This window comes from Otolemur garnettii, unplaced genomic scaffold, assembly GCF_000181295.1.
Source record: "Otolemur garnettii isolate 467f Iridium unplaced genomic scaffold, OtoGar3 scaffold00050, whole genome shotgun sequence".
Taxonomy (NCBI): Eukaryota; Metazoa; Chordata; class Mammalia; order Primates; family Galagidae; genus Otolemur; species Otolemur garnettii.
This window is the reverse complement of record NW_003852445.1, coordinates 8701938-8716648: the sequence shown is the minus strand read 5'-3', so window position 1 is coordinate 8716648 and position 14711 is coordinate 8701938. Positions and strand designations below refer to the sequence as shown.

General features: G+C 55.8%; 1 protein-coding gene across 2 annotated transcripts in view; it reads right to left on the bottom strand.

Annotated features, from left to right (window-relative positions):
* Positions 1-304: 304 nt before the first annotated feature.
* The window catches only part of LOC100962881 (jmjC domain-containing protein 7), a 21351-nt gene continuing 6944 nt past the window's right edge, over positions 305-14711 (bottom strand). Inside the window, exons 2-25 of one of the 2 annotated variants that reach the window (XM_023514315.1) lie at positions 14230-14383; positions 13898-14151; positions 13467-13523; positions 12492-12587; positions 12191-12267; positions 8880-8952; positions 7809-7945; positions 7560-7691; positions 7381-7421; positions 7190-7232; positions 6837-6891; positions 6420-6550; positions 6121-6204; positions 5785-5822; positions 4836-4971; positions 4029-4165; positions 3576-3798; positions 3329-3446; positions 2894-3031; positions 2615-2719; positions 2264-2443; positions 1769-1935; positions 1022-1208; positions 305-906 (exon numbers count right to left, since the gene is read on the bottom strand). In XM_023514315.1, the coding sequence (XP_023370083.1) occupies positions 695-906; positions 1022-1208; positions 1769-1935; positions 2264-2443; positions 2615-2719; positions 2894-3031; positions 3329-3446; positions 3576-3798; positions 4029-4165; positions 4836-4971; positions 5785-5822; positions 6121-6204; positions 6420-6550; positions 6837-6891; positions 7190-7232; positions 7381-7421; positions 7560-7691; positions 7809-7945; positions 8880-8952; positions 12191-12267; positions 12492-12587; positions 13467-13523; positions 13898-14151; positions 14230-14383 (2975 nt within the window). In that variant the 3' untranslated portion in view covers positions 305-694. Of the gene's footprint in view, positions 907-1021; positions 1209-1768; positions 1936-2263; positions 2444-2614; positions 2720-2893; positions 3032-3328; positions 3447-3575; positions 3799-4028; positions 4166-4835; positions 4972-5784; positions 5823-6120; positions 6205-6419; positions 6551-6836; positions 6892-7189; positions 7233-7380; positions 7422-7559; positions 7692-7808; positions 7946-8879; positions 8953-11200; positions 11687-11801; positions 11962-12190; positions 12268-12491; positions 12588-13466; positions 13524-13897; positions 14152-14229; positions 14384-14711 lie in introns of those variants that run through there. The other variant, XM_012806373.2, reaches the window with a different exon arrangement.

The window sequence follows — 14711 nt, the reverse complement described above, 5'->3', positions numbered from 1 at the left end:
CAGGCAAGGCCAGGGCTACAGCAGCAGAGACACCCAAGCTAAACCGACCGCCTGACTGCTCGGAAAGGGTGTCCATGAGCAGATGCCCTGCTTTGGGGAGGAAGCCCACAATGATGAGCTAGCTCTGTAGGGTAACTGGGGAGATATTCTGTCATTTTGATTTTTAAGCCAGCCCTTGGAATGTGTAAGAGCAAGCCTGGAATGACATGCCCCTTCTCCATTATCTGAATGACAGATAATTTCAGATAGTGACTCCCATTTCTGTGAGTCTCTGTAATGTGTAACTTCATTTTACTTTGTACAACTACAGAGTAGCACAGAAGGGAAAACAGTCACCAGTCACTGAGTGCTTATATAAATAAGGTCAGCACTGCTCTGGGCTCTAGCCTCCTTATTTTCACTGCCACAGAATCTCTGAGTCCCCAGTCCTTCAATTCAAAGAGAAAATCAGCTCCAGCCCCTGGAAGGAGGAAGAGGTCCAATCCCTCTGCTACTACAGCCTTCAGCCTGAAATCTGTGACAGGGTTGCTGGTGCCTTCAGTACTACATCTGGGCAGTTCTGGGCATATACCTCAGTGGTGCCATGACTGGGCCACCTAAGTCCCCAGAGGCTCTGGAATACTTGGAGATGATGGGGAACCAGACCAAAAGAGGCAAAGATGGTAGGGGCCGGGTGGGCGCCTCCCCTGGGTCATCACTGGGGCCTGCGCTGCTGCCTCCGCTGCACAGCCTGGCGCAAGGCCTCCAGCAGCTGCTCCTGGTTGTTGCAGATGTTGTAATGTGTCAGGCACAACAGTTTGTCCATGTCTTCCTGGCTGTAGGTCACCTTTGTGTAGTGGTAGGGGGAGTCAGATGAAGACAGGTTCACCTCCCCAGCTGCTGTCTCCTCGGGTGTCCGCCGGACCCCTGTGGAGAGAGCACAGCCTCAGCATGGGGTGGGGTCCACCTATGGAAAGGCATAAAGGGCAGGAGAGGAGCCACAGGCCAGGGTACCAGGATAGGGAGGTGGATAGTGGCTCACCAGGGGCTGTGTGTTCCCGGAAGGAGTCATTGACCAGGGGGAAGTGCAGAACCAAGGGGGCTTCAGGGCAGGAGGGGTCAGAGAAAGCATGGCACTCCTGTGGCTGCTGCTGCTCTTCCGGGCTGGGTGAGATGGGTGGAAACGGGATTCCCTGCTCCTGGCAAAGCCGACCCAAAAGCTGCAGTTGCTGCAGGATGGGCAGAAGTGGCATCAGAGGGATAAGTCATGGGCCCTTAGTGTCCTCAACATTGGGGTGACTGAACATGAAGCTTCACGAAGACAAAAGGACTTAGGGCTTGAATGCCAAGCCAAAGACCCTAAGGCCAGACCATGAATGCTCTAAACCTGACAGTCCCTCCCATGCAGCTCCTCTGGGGCTCAATTGAGCAGGGCTGCCAACAACTCTCCAGGTGTGAAATTGTGGGGCAAAACCTCTCACTGGAGCAACATAGAAACTCACAGGTGGGTCCCTGAAGTGCAGGACTTTATAGGGTTATGGGTACGGCAAAGGGTATCCAAATACAAAATACTTAGGAAAATATCACCAGCCTCCTATCGCTCTAGCTTCCTGTGCAGAATAAGTTCCCCCTGGTGGTGAATTTTACAGAACCCAGCATTCATTCACATGATATCAATGTCACAGCTCCTAAAGGAAGCTGGGCCACGGTCACACACCGCTTCCCATGTCTGTCCCAACATCCCAGGTCCCATAAGTCCTGCAGGAGGTCCCACCCACCCCTCCCCAACCTGAAAAGCTCCGTTGAGATTGTAGTCCAGTGACAGGATGAGGTCCACGTTCCGAGTGGGCTGCAGGAGGGGTGGGCAGCTGGTGTTGACAAGGTAGCCGACATCCAGCAGGCAAAGGTGAGGCTCCATAGGTGTTAGCTGGTTGGGGAGCCCATCCAGTTTGGTGGCTAGAAAAGGTTGGTGGGGGGATAGGGTAGGAGGAACAGCAAGTATTGTGGATACCAAGGGCCTCAGACTCTCCTCCAGGCTAATGGTGATTCTTGCTGCTGGTGGGAGGAGAAACTGCCCTCTGTCCCCTGCTCTCCTGCCAAGTAGCACCCCCACCACCCCACAGCCCCGAGAGTAGGCCCTGTGTCTCCAACATAAGAGAGACAAAAGAAGCTCCTGCTCCAAACAGTTCAGGGAACTGAGATCAAAGGGTGTGGTGCCAAGGACCAGGGGTGGGAGGTTCAAGGCCCAGGTGACCACAGGAAGACTCTGGAGAGAAGCAGATACCTTTCCAGGTGGAGAAGTGAGGATGCTGGAAATAATCTTTGTGGAAATGGAGGCCACGCAGGAAATTGTGGGAGGCCTGGGCAAGTGGGCGCCTTGTCAGAAGGTCAGTGAAAAACTCAGCTATCCTGCCGGCTGTTGTGGGTGGTTCTTCTATCTTCAGCAGTGGGACCTGTTCCTTGTCTGCACCAAGAGTGTGGGGAAAATGGAATATTCTCCAGGAAACAGGGTCCCTGGACTTTATCTTAACCTTTGTGGTAACCTTGGAGGGGGGACAGTTGAGATCCACGAAGGCCTGAGAGCCACCTTCACCATCCTCCAAATACACCTTCATGAAAGAGGGTGAGCACCTACCCAGGCTGGCCTGATTCTGCGCCCAGCGGTCCCAGAATTGGCTGGGGTCTGAGGCCCAGTATAAGCTGTCCTGGAGGTTGGCTGCGTAGAGGTTGCTCCAGATACCTGAAAGAGTGACATGCAGGGAAGAGAGTTCCCCACCTCCCTGTCACAATCCAGCCTCTCCCCACAGCCCATCCTGGATGGTCACTGAGTCCGGAGGGTTGAGGGCCCACCCTCTTGCCCAAGCCCATTCCCCCAGCTCTGCCCAGCTCCTCCAGCCTTCTAAACAGCCCTCACCTTCCAAAAAGCAGATACGGGACTCAGGAAGCCTCTTCATCAGCCGTCCCATGAAGAACTCAGAACCAAAGAGTTCAGAGGGGATGAAGGCTCCGTACTTGGGGAAGCCAACCTCATAGGGGGAGAACTCAACCCACTCTGTGAGGAAGACACACACCTCAGCCTCCGGGCCTGCAGCCCTCAGGCATCAGCACTTCCACCTGGCGTTTTCCTTTAGGGAAGCCTAGGGACCAAAAGGCTCAGGCCTTGTCTCTGGGATTCTGAGCATGTGACCTAAGGTCTGAGGGCACACTGGCAGGATGACAGTCTCTGGAAAGCAAAGAACTTGGTCCAGAGAAGTGGGTATAAAATCCACCTCCTCCACATAGGCCCGGTTACCCCTTGCCCACCCACCTCCAACCATGAGAGCATGGGTTCAGCTCTGAGGCTACTCACCCCCAAATGCAAAGGTGGTCAGGCTCTGCCCCTTGGTGTTGAGGGCACAGTAGATGGGCAGAGGGTTCTGGCCTCGACTCAAGGCCTCCCGCTGATCTGAGAGTTTATAGTCATGGGGCTAGGAAAAAGACGATTGGGACCTAAACCCATAGCTTCCTGGTGCCTAGAGCCTGCCTGCCCCAGCTACCCAGTCCTGCTCCAGCTCCATCCCTGCCCTGGATCTGCCCCAAGGCTGCGCCATCCACACCTCATCATGCAGCAGTGCCTCATTGATGAGGGCCCACAGGTTGGTGAAGCAGGCTGGGTGACCCAGGCGGGCACGCTCAGCCAGCTCCTGCTGGTACCGCCACAGTTGGCTAGGGGCCAACACACCAAGCTTGCTCTTGGTCACCTGGATCTTCAGCAACTCAGTGGGCCCTGCCAGGTCCTTCTGAGACCACTCTGGATCCTCATAGAGGTTGGCCAAGGCCCTGGGGAAAGCCAAAGCCAGGGAAGCCGTCACTTAAGGATCCCATCCAGAACTCACGTGCTTTGGGCTTTCTCTTCTAGGAAAACCTGGTAGGGACCTTCAGGAATCCCCTTGAGCACATTTCCCCCTGGTAATTTGAGCAGAGGCCTAGGAGAGCCTTAGTACTGGCAGCCCCTGCCACCACCCAACCAGCCCCCGCAGGCTCCAGCAACCAGCCTGCCTCTAGCTCACCAGGTAGAGCCCGAGGCCCCCGTGATGTAGGAGACACAATCCAAGAGGCCCAGCTCCTTCAGGCCAGCCAGCTGCCCATACAAGGAAGTCATTGCCCGGATCCCACCACCAGTGGCCATAACAGCTACCACTGGGATCTGAAAGAGAGGATAGCCAGGCTCAGAGAGGCCCTAGGGAAGGAGAAGGCCAAGCCACAGGAGGAGGAAGCAGGAAGTCAAGTGCCACTGCTCTCTCCCCATAGCTAAGGCCTATCAGAATCTGATCAGAGGTCTTGGAACCTTGAGGATCTAGGCAGAAGCAGCCTCCTGAAGGCCAGGTTTCTCTAGTTTTAAGAACTCCAAGAGAAACGACTTAGGCAAGTCCAGGCCTTATCTCCTCATCCCCGGCCCCCAGGTCTGATGATCATTTTCTGCAAACTCCAAGGCTACCTCAGAAGACTCCCAAACAGCCACCTCCTCTTCTCCTATCATTCCAGGGGATGACATAGGCTGACCTAAACTCCTAGGACCACCCCAGGCCAGCAAGTCTATATACTAGACATCTGTCTTACTAATTAATCAGACTGGGCCTAGTCTCAAAACCTAGGCCATGCACGAGAAGGAAAGTATGCCCGGTGGGGAAGTTCATATCTGCAAGTTCCTGGTGCCTCGTGCAATCCTCTGCCAGCATCAAGCCCCTGCTGACATCAAGCAAGCGGGACACAGAGTAGGGACAGGCTCTGATTTTGGAGCAACCAGTTTCAGTGACCGGCACTGGGCTCTAGGCCTGAGCAAGCCCAGGGACAACACACCCATCCAGCCCCCAGACCTCATCCTCCTGCAGGTCTCTGTCCAGCTGCAGGGCCTCCTTTAGGGCTGCGGCCACCACTTGCTTCCTCCTGCTCAGGAAGGCCTGCTCCTCAGCACAAGGTCCACAGCCCAGCCGCACAGCCAGCTCCTGTGGTCTGGGGGAAGGCAGAGACGGTGAGTCGGCTCTCAGCACCCTGAGATGGCAAAGCTGCATCTGACTCACCTGCAAAACCCATTGCCCTCTCTCCTCTCCCCAGCCATTACCACCAGTCCCTGTGTCATGTGACTCTGAAGTTTGACGAATATAAAATTCGAGAAGCAGAAGGCGACCCCAGACCAATGTGTAGACACACAAGAATGCAGCAAAGCAGACTCTCAGGACAGAGAATGTCAGGGTCCCAGGTGCAGATGGCCCCTGGGCAAGACCCGACACCACGGATCCTACTGCCCACCCTTACCTTCCGAGTCCAAAAATGACTATGGGGAACCAAGAAAGAAGCACCAGTGATCCCATCTCTGCATGGTAAGACGCTACTCTCACTAGGCATGGAGGGACGGGGTAGGTGAGTCCTCAATGAAGCTCATTTGTGACCTCAGCTTCCACCCAAGGGCACACGATTTCTACTCTCCCTTTTGGTTTCCTCATCCTCTCTGCCTCAAACCGTGGTGCTTTCCTCATGGTACTACCCCCCCACCTGTTTTTCCAGCTAACCATTCATCAGGTGCTTCCCACCTGCCAGGCACTGGGCTAGGCACACACCCTTCAGACTCCCATGCTAAGTGAGCTGCCCTGGGAGCCAGCCCTAGCACCTTCACAGAGGGTGAGGAGCAACTGACCTGTGAACTGCCTGTTTCTCACCCTCACCTCTCTAGCCAGACACCTGACCTCTGGCCACCCCCACACCACTTTCTCCTCCTCCCTGGTTGCTTTCTTGAGGCCTTGCCCCTTCCCTGGCCAGGCCTCTCACCCTTCTTCTTTTTTCAGCTCCACTCTCATCAGAGGCTCCTGAAAACCATAAAGGCCCCAGTCACAAAGGTTGGCCATCTCCACCCAGCTCCATTCCCCCCCATCCTGGTCCCAGACACACACCTATAAGACCCTTTGCACCTATAGGCCCCCAACAGTCTCCACAGGGGCCAGGCCTGAAGCCAGAGTGAGGAGATGCTCAGAGGACACTCCTCCTGGAGCCTGGCCCCACCATGTGTTCAGGGCATGACCCACGGAGAGAAGCAGCTACAGAAGCAGGCCGGGGGCCCAGCCCAGTCCGGGCACCTGGTTCCCACTCTGAGCAACGAAACAGTACCTGGGACATGGGAAAGACGAGCCTCACCACCTGGCCAGAGGGCAGGACCTTCAGTGGCACTTTCAGTTGCTCCTGGGGGGTATCCTGCAGGGAGACACGAAGGAAGAACTAAGATCTTTACCCTTCTTGTCCAACTCCTGCTAGCTGCCACAGAAGAGTGGGAGGCCAGTATCACCATGTGCACTCTGCATGGAGTGGTGGGAGAGCTGGGGCTCGGGGCAGAGTCAGGCTGGGAGAAGGGGCTGATGGCAGGATGGTAGGGGTTCTGGGGTTCCCGCCTGCGTGAGGGGAGACACTACCTGCAGATGGATACTCAGCTCTTGCTCCCAGCAGGCTGGGCAATGGAAGCAGAAGGTGTTGGTGCCCACAGAGGCTTCCTGTGAACCCTCAAAGGACCCAGGAACCACAAGCCGAACTCTGCATTCTGACCCTGGAAATGAGCCACAGCAGAGAGGCTGGGAATGGGATCTGTGACCAAAGTCCCTCTTCTTGCCTGAGGGGCTTGAAGGGTTTTTCCCTCTCTTCCCGAAATAGAGGTTTGGCTAAGGATGGGACACAGAACTCCCACCAGGTCCTGGGGAGCCTCAGCATGGATCTGCCCAACCGCCACTCCTGCCTTTGGAAGCTAACGGTAGCTAGTGCAAGGGCCCTGACAGGGTCCTGAGGGGTAAGATGGACCGAGGGCTGGGGGCTGTCCCAGTGGGTCAGGGACTCACCCTTCAGATCCCCTGTCTCCTCCAGTTGAACATGCAAGCAGGAGAGTTCCCGGGCCTGCGTGGTTAAGAGAGCCCCTCAGACACTAACCCTCCCCTGTTCAGAGACCTCACCTCCCAGCACCTGGTTCCCACTTGTTAGCCTTTATGACTGTGGCCCTGAGTCACCATGCATCTGCTTCACAATGGATTCCCTTGATGAACTGAAATTCCAGGGTCCCCCAAACTCAGCTCTAGCCCTGACCCAGGTCATAGAGGGCCTGAGCTTCAGGGCTAGGGTGAAGAGCGAGGGGATGGCATGAGGGAGGAGTTCCCAGCGGACCCTAGCCCACCCCTGGGTGCTGTTCCACACTCACCACCAGGATGCCATTGCTGATGAGCTGCTCAGCACGGTCTGTCCTAGAAAGACACAGCTTCTCAGGTTTCACCCCCCTACAGAGGCCTGGGCATTTCTCTGCCACCGGGAAGGCACCAGCTTGGGATGTGCTGGTGCTATCCTTCCCAGGAGCTGCTCCCACCCGGAACCGCCCCACGGCCCCTGACTCACAGACTCCGCAGCCGAAATTCAACTTCTAGCCGCTCCTTACCCTGGGGAGAGAGAAGCAGGTTAGAAGGGGTGAGAAGGAGTGTGTGTGCATGTGCAGAGTATGTGTGTGCATGTGTAGATTCCAACCCCGATGCCAGCTGGCCTACAGAGGCCCCAGCCATGGGGACATATAGCCTTGCCTGAGGGCTCAGTGAGAAGCTCTCCTGCCGGCACTCCCCAACCCGCAGAGTCCCCACGTCAAACAGCACTGACAACACGGGGTCATCTTTGGTCAGTAGATCCTGGTCAAAGACTTTCAGTTCCACGATGTTCTAGAAAGGGAACAGGCAAAGGGAATGTTCTAAAAGGGGAGGTGAGCAGTCCCTCAGTCCTGGGAGGGCAGTAGGTGGGTGGGAATGGGCAGCAGGTCAGGCTGACGCCTGCCCCACCTTGAGCTGGCTATGGATTTGGAAGTGAAAGCTCTGGTTCCAGACGGGGCTTCTGCTGTTCTTAACCGTGCGTGTCTGGAGCCTGTTGCTAGAGGCTGTGGGCAGCCACACGGTAACGTAGCAGTCAGAGGGCGTTACTGCAGGAAGGAAGAACAAGTGCCCAGTGATGGCCTGGAGCCCTAACAGCACTGACAACACAGGGTCATCTTTGGTCAAGACACGCACACATATACTCCGCACACACACACACTCCTTCTCACCCCTTCTGACCTGATTCTTGTGCCAAGAGCATGTGTGTGTGTGTGAGAGAGAGAGAAAGAGAGAGGGAGAGAGAGAGAGAGAGAGAGAAAGAGAGAGAGAGGGAGAGAGGGAGAGAGAAATTCCCAGGGAGACAGGAAGTTCTGAATCAAATACCATAGTTTAAAGGAAAGGAAGGATTGGGACCTCGCACATGGCAAATGGTTCTGAGAAGCTGCCCTTCCCATCCAGAGAGTGTTTACAGCCCTGTGTTTGTTTGTTTTTTGTAGAGACAGAGTCTTACTTTATCGCCCTCGGCAGAGTGCCGTGGCATCCCACAGCTCACAGCAACCTCCAACTCCTGGGCTTACACAATTCTCCTGCCTCATCCTCCTGAGTAGCTGGGACTACAGGCGCCCGCCATAATATCCAGCTATCTTTTTGTTGCAATTTGGCCAGGCCAGGTTCAAACCTGCCACCCTTGGTATAGGGAGCTGGCGCCCTACCCACTGAACCACAGGTGCCGCCCTATAGCCCTGTGTTTTAGTGACCCCCGTTTTACTTAGATATAGCTCTAAGCATACTTTGTTTGGCCAAATGGCAGGAGTATGAAAAAGCCATTAAAATACTTTAGAATACTTGAGAGCTGTGGGGTACAGACTCAGTGGGGAGGCAGGGGGATCAGAAGCAGAACCCCAGCTGCCACTTTCCACCCAGAACCCCTACCCAGCACCCTCCTCCAAACCCTGCCCACTGCTTCCACCCCTGTGAATCCAGCAGGAATGACCCCCTCCTCCCTCAGTCTGGCACAGGGCCAGGGAAACAGCAGCTCACCTAGGTCCTTGGAGGGCAAGTCATGGGCCTGCAGGACACGAACAGTGAGCAGGCAGGTCCCAGGCACCTTTGCCTGCAAAAAGAGATGGGCAGACCAGCTGCAGGCTGATGGGGCCAAAGGTGGCAGGGGCATGGGAGGCTGGGCCAGCCCTCCAGGCCTAGTCCTGAAGCAAAAGAGTCAGGCCCATTCAGGACCAGGCCTGCCTCCACCCTGAATGGACAGGAAGAGACATGGCATCTCCAGGATGACACCTGCCAGCACTGACACAATGCTCTGGGCCTGGCTCTGGGCCAAGGCTTTCCATATATTAACTCATATATCACGCAACTCTATGTGTGCACACTATTTACCATCACTGTGATTACCAACTCCACCAGGAAACTGAGGCACAAGAGAGGTTACGTAGCCACTTGCCTGAGGTCCAGAAGTGGGATTGGAACCCAGGCAGGATAGCTCCAGGTTTGTGCCTCCCATGTACAGATTTGTGCTTCCTAGGTATAGAATCCTTCAGCCTTTCTACCCACATCCCCAGCCCCACATGCTTGCTAAGCAGCTCAGGCTTGGGTGACAGAGGACATATAATGTCTAGGGAAGAGAAGTGGCATGTCAGGGCCTTGGCCCCCAGCTGAGCTGTTCCCCATCCTCTCCACCCCTGGGCAGAGCATCCTGGCAATGGCTCTGTTGGACAGGGACAGTAGCAACTTCAGCCTGCCCCCAGGTCAGGGTGAAGGTGGTCCCCAGCTAGCTCCTTCCAAATCTACATTCCCCTGGTTCTGGGAATGTGGGCTGGCAGTTGTGCCCAGCCCAGGGAAGCCTGTGCCAACTGGTCCTTCCTTTTGGACTCAGCCCTGCCTCTAGAAGGGCCCCAATTAAGTCTGGGTCAGAGGCAAAGCTGGGGAAAATTATCCACCTGTCAGCCCCAGGGCCCCCACACGGCTGAGTCAGATGGCTGACCAGAGCAGCCACTTCCTTCTGGGGCTCTAGGATGGTAGCTAAAAGCCTCTGAGATCCCAGGTCCCAAACCCACAGTACCATGGAGATCTGCCTGGAGCCCATTTCCCAAGGCAGAAAGAACTCAGGACCCTTATCCCAGGACCCTCCTCTCCACAGCTTTTGCTCACTGTCCGGGTCCTATAGTCAGCTAACACCTGCTTCTACACAGGCAGTTGCCATAGCTCCTCTAAGGAACAGCATTAACCAGGCCCCAGGTAGAGACCAAAGGTCACAGTGGTACCCGATGATGCCCTGCTGGGCCTTACCAGAGCCATGAGGCTGAGTCCTCAGGAGCAGGAGTAATGGTGCAGGACCAAGGACTGTCAGCGTTTTAATCTAGAGCCAGTGGTGTCACAGGTGGCTCAGAGCTCCTCCTGGGTCCCTCCCACCTGCCTCCTCCACTCCACCCAAGCCCCACACCCACTACTGGACCAGCCACCTGTCCAGGAAATGAGGCACCTCAAACCTATACCAGAGCCACAAGCACCATCATAGTGGGGCTCGACATCTAGCCCCAGTGCCCTAGAAGACCCACACTCTCCAGCCATCTCGCCATCCAGGCCTGCCTTATCCAGCCTCGTGCTGCCAGCCCTGATTTAGAAGAGGGGGCTTCCAGGAGAGCTTGCTGCTGGGGGATAAGAAGGAAAGCTGGGTGTGGGCCCCAGAGCAACAGCAAAGAGACAGGCTGAGTGCCCTGCCGCAGGCCTTTCGCAAGCCCAGGCACCAGCCCAACAGGAATGCCTGGACCTGACTAAAGCACGCAGCCAGTCTGAAAAGAGCACCTGGCCCATCACAACCTGGCAGGAACAAGGATGTCCAAAAAACCCTTCAAAGCCATGTGCTAGGTCCCCTCCATTCTCAGAGCTGGTGCCAGGTGGCTGGGGATGAGGCCTGGGGCTTGCACTCAGGTGCAGGGGTGAGTCCCAGGGCCTAGTTTGTGGGGGAGGGGAGGTCAGCGTGTGGAGACCAACACCTTCCTCACAGGGACAGCTCCAAGAGGGACAGGGCTTTCTATCCCTTCCTGCCTGTGCCTGATGTGCGAGAGAGAAATAGGGGTTGCCCCCAGGGTACTAGATGTCACCAGCAGCTCTGGAACTGGGAGAAAACAGTAAGCCAGGCCAGGGCAAAGCTAGGAATACCTCTAGCAGCCCTGAGCCAAAAAGGCCTCATAGACTTACAAGACTGGACAGAGGGATATGGGCAATGGACTGCTCCTCCTGTCTAGGCTTAGATCTGGCCCCATCCCCAATCAAGGTCACTGTGAAATTTTTACCTCAATTTCAGGGCCTCAACAGACGACAGGAGGCAACAGTGAGAGAATCAGAATGCATGACTCACAGCCACCTTTTATTGAACACTTCCTCTGGGTCTGGTCCTTACAGGTAGCCTCTCCAACCCCACAATAGCCTCATGAGGTAGAATCATCATCACTTCTGTTTTACAGACAGACACCAAAGCTCTGATAGGCGGTGACTTGACCATCGTCACGGTGCTAGTGAGAGGCACTGCTGTACCTGATTCCCACTCCTCTTCACCTGTGTGGCAATTTCTTGGAGCCCTCACCAAGACCTGCCTGGCACCTCTGAGTCTTCCTAAGATCCTCCAGGAGGATCCCAACCCAAGTCAGACCTGGGGCCAGCAGCCAACAAGCCCTCAAACTCCAGGCTGTCTCCAGAGTCAGCGTGGCTAGGGAGTTCTGCCCGGCAGTGTTCACTAGGGCTCCATCAGTTCAGGCCTGAAGCCTTAGCAAGGGAGTCAAGCAGCTGGAAGTAACTGTACTTGAGATCATACTCCATGTCGTACCAGAAATTCACTGTGGAGAGAATGGGGACCTGAGCACAAAGGTCCATCTTCTGACCCAGTGCCCCTTGAACCTCTCCCACAATACCGTATCGGGCATTGGCAGCGTGTCCTGGGCAGCTCCTTACCAGCAATGCAGCCATGGGATTGCTGGACATGGTGGAACCACAGGGCTGGCAGGTAGAGCATCTCGCCAGCCCTCACTGTACAGTGAAGGGCCTGGGCCTGTCTGTAACTAGGGTACCGGGCCAGGTCTGGAGCCAAGGGGTCAAGTGGGATCCAGGGCACCTGGGGACACAATGGATGCCAGGGAACAGGTCCCAAGACCCCCAGGCTTTCAAACTCTATCCCTTCCAAAGGTAAACACCATAGGGCTTGCTCTGCTCGGCACTGAACGGCGCTAGACTTAGGGCCTTTTCATAGCAAGGTGCCACCTCTCCAGATCTTTTATGCCAGCTCCTCAAAGCCCAGGCTCTCACGCTTCCCCCTCCCTAGAGCCCAAGAACAGAATAGACACCTTCTCCATGGCCTCTTCATCCACCATCTTAAAGGTTCCCTCTTCAGTTAGCTGGTAAGTTGCCGGTGTGTATAGCTCTGAAGCCCAGAGGAGAAGGGTGTGGGACATCTCAAATGGCCTGGAGTTTGCCAGACCCTTCCCTAATCCAGCCAGCCCCTGTGCTCCCCTGGCACAGAGACAAGAGGGTCAGGGACCCCTGTGCAGTAGAGACAAGGAGGCCACACCTCACAGTGGGACACCAGCTTGCCCAGGGCTCTCACTGCCCTCCCTTCACCTTGGGCCACCTGTTCCTCAGCCCTACCATAGGGGATGAAGGGCCGGTCGCTGGGTGGATGTAACAAGAAGTGTTTCTCTCCTGAGACCACGCAGTAGAGGTTTTCATAGTGGTCCTTGTGCACTGCCAACAGAAGGCCCGGGGCAGGGTATGAACAGGAGATGAGGGGGGAGGAATAGATGGGGGAGAACCATTGTACTCACAGCCCCACCCCCTAAGACGGCCTATGGTGACAAAGAAGAGCACATAGGGTGGTGCCTGTGGCTCAAGAAGTAGGGTGCTGGCCCCATATACCGGAGGTGGTGGGTTCAAACCCAGCCCTGGCCAAAAAAAAAGAGCACACAGAGTCAGCAGCCTCAAGGAGATGCCAAGGACTGCTGTGCAGGTTTCAGAACTCTGCCCACCAGGCCCTGGGCTCACCTCTGCCAAGAGGGCAGATGGAGCCAACAGGCTTCTCCTGAGTTCATTTCCAACCCAGTTTCTTTTCTTTTCTTTTTGTTTTGAGACAGAGCCTCAAGCTATCGCCCTGGGTAGAGTGCTGTGGCATCACAGCTCACAGCAACCTCCAACTCCTGGGCTTAAGAGAGTCTCCTGCCTCCGCCTCCCAAGTAGCTGGGACCACAGGTGCCTGCCACAGTGCCCAGCTATTTTTTTTTTTTTTTGGTTGCAGCCATCATTGTTGTTTGGCAGCCCGGGCTGGATTCGAACCCGCCACCTTAGGTGTATGTGGCTGGCGCCTTAGCCACTTGAGCCACAGGCGCTGAGCCCCAACCCAGTTTATTTTCATAGGCCCTCTTGGGATCTAAAAGAAACAATGCACCCTCACCCCATGTCATGGACGCCTCCCAACCTCAATTGTCAGGGAAGATCCCCTGTGGTGCTGGAGTCCCAGAAGCTCAAATGAGACCACAGAGAAGAGTCAGCCCAACTTTAATCCAGGCCCTTCCACTCCCTCTGCCCCAACCTGCTCCTTCCCCACTTTTGTATTCCCCTGACACCTACAAGATGTCACTGCAGCCGCCTCTCCCAACCAGAAGTTCACAGCATCAGGCATCTTTCCTGTGGGACAGAGGGTATGTTAGGTCAGGTGGGGACAGGCACCACAGAGATGCTGGAGCCAAAACTTGAGGCAAAAGAGTCCTACCTCCTCAAAGAGAATCAGGGAGAAGCAGCAGAGGCTGGGAAAGCTTGGGGAAGGAGCCCTCCATCCCGTGGGACAGAAGGAGGGCAGGAATCTTCAGTAGCCCTTACTTTTTTCCTCTATTATTAAGTAGTTCCTCTATTATTAAGTCATGGCCTGGAGCTTGAGCATTTAGTAAGCAGCACAGTGGACCAAGTCATCACTAAAGCGAAAGAATGAGCAGGCAGGTTGGCCCCTTCCTTCCCACATCTCCCCTGCCTCCCTGGGCCTGGGTCCACCTGCCTCCACTTACCAAGTGCCTCAGAGGCCCAGGGCACATGGGGCTCCAGGTCAGGCAGCAGCTGGGGCAGCTCAGTGGGCAAGTTGGAGCACTGCTTCTGAACATAGAGGACTCCTGGGTGCTGGGCCTGGCCCTCCAGCACGTCCAGCACATAGCTCAGGGGCAGGCAACGCTCAGCAGGCATCACAAAGCGGTCCCCTCGCACAGCATCTGCATAACCATCTGGGGTTACGGCCACGCTCACTTCTGTGGAGCCTACTGTGGCTCTGAGGAAGAATGAACACTCAGCTCATACCCAGATGCCAGTAATCACTGCCCATGCTCCACCCCAGGGCAGCTCCCACCTGAGGTAGGGGAGGGACCACTTTTGAAGGGCTGGCCAGTGCTGCATGGCGTTGCGGATGATGCAGGGCTTGTTGGGACAGACCCAGTCCCGGTGGAAGTGGAGTGGAGTGGGGGGCTCATCCAGGTAAGGCACAGCAAGTGGCACACTGAGCTCTGAGAGAAAGAGGTGATAGGGGCTGAAGCCAGCAACACCCAGTTCCTGCCCCACTGCCTGTGAAAGAGATACCCTCCCTGAGAAGGTCACACTGTGTCACTGGGCAATGCCCACTGGTCCCAAAGGGGCCCTGGATAACCAGCAATAGAAGAATGAGGAGGAAAATTTAAGGCAGAAGCAGAAAGCACACAAGACACACCAGGATGGGCCATAAGAGTCCACAGGGCGGCTCGGCGCCTGTGGCTCAAGCGGCTAAGGCGCCAGCCACATACACCTAAGGTGGCGGGTTCGAATCCCCAGCCCGGGCCCGCCAAACAACAATGATGG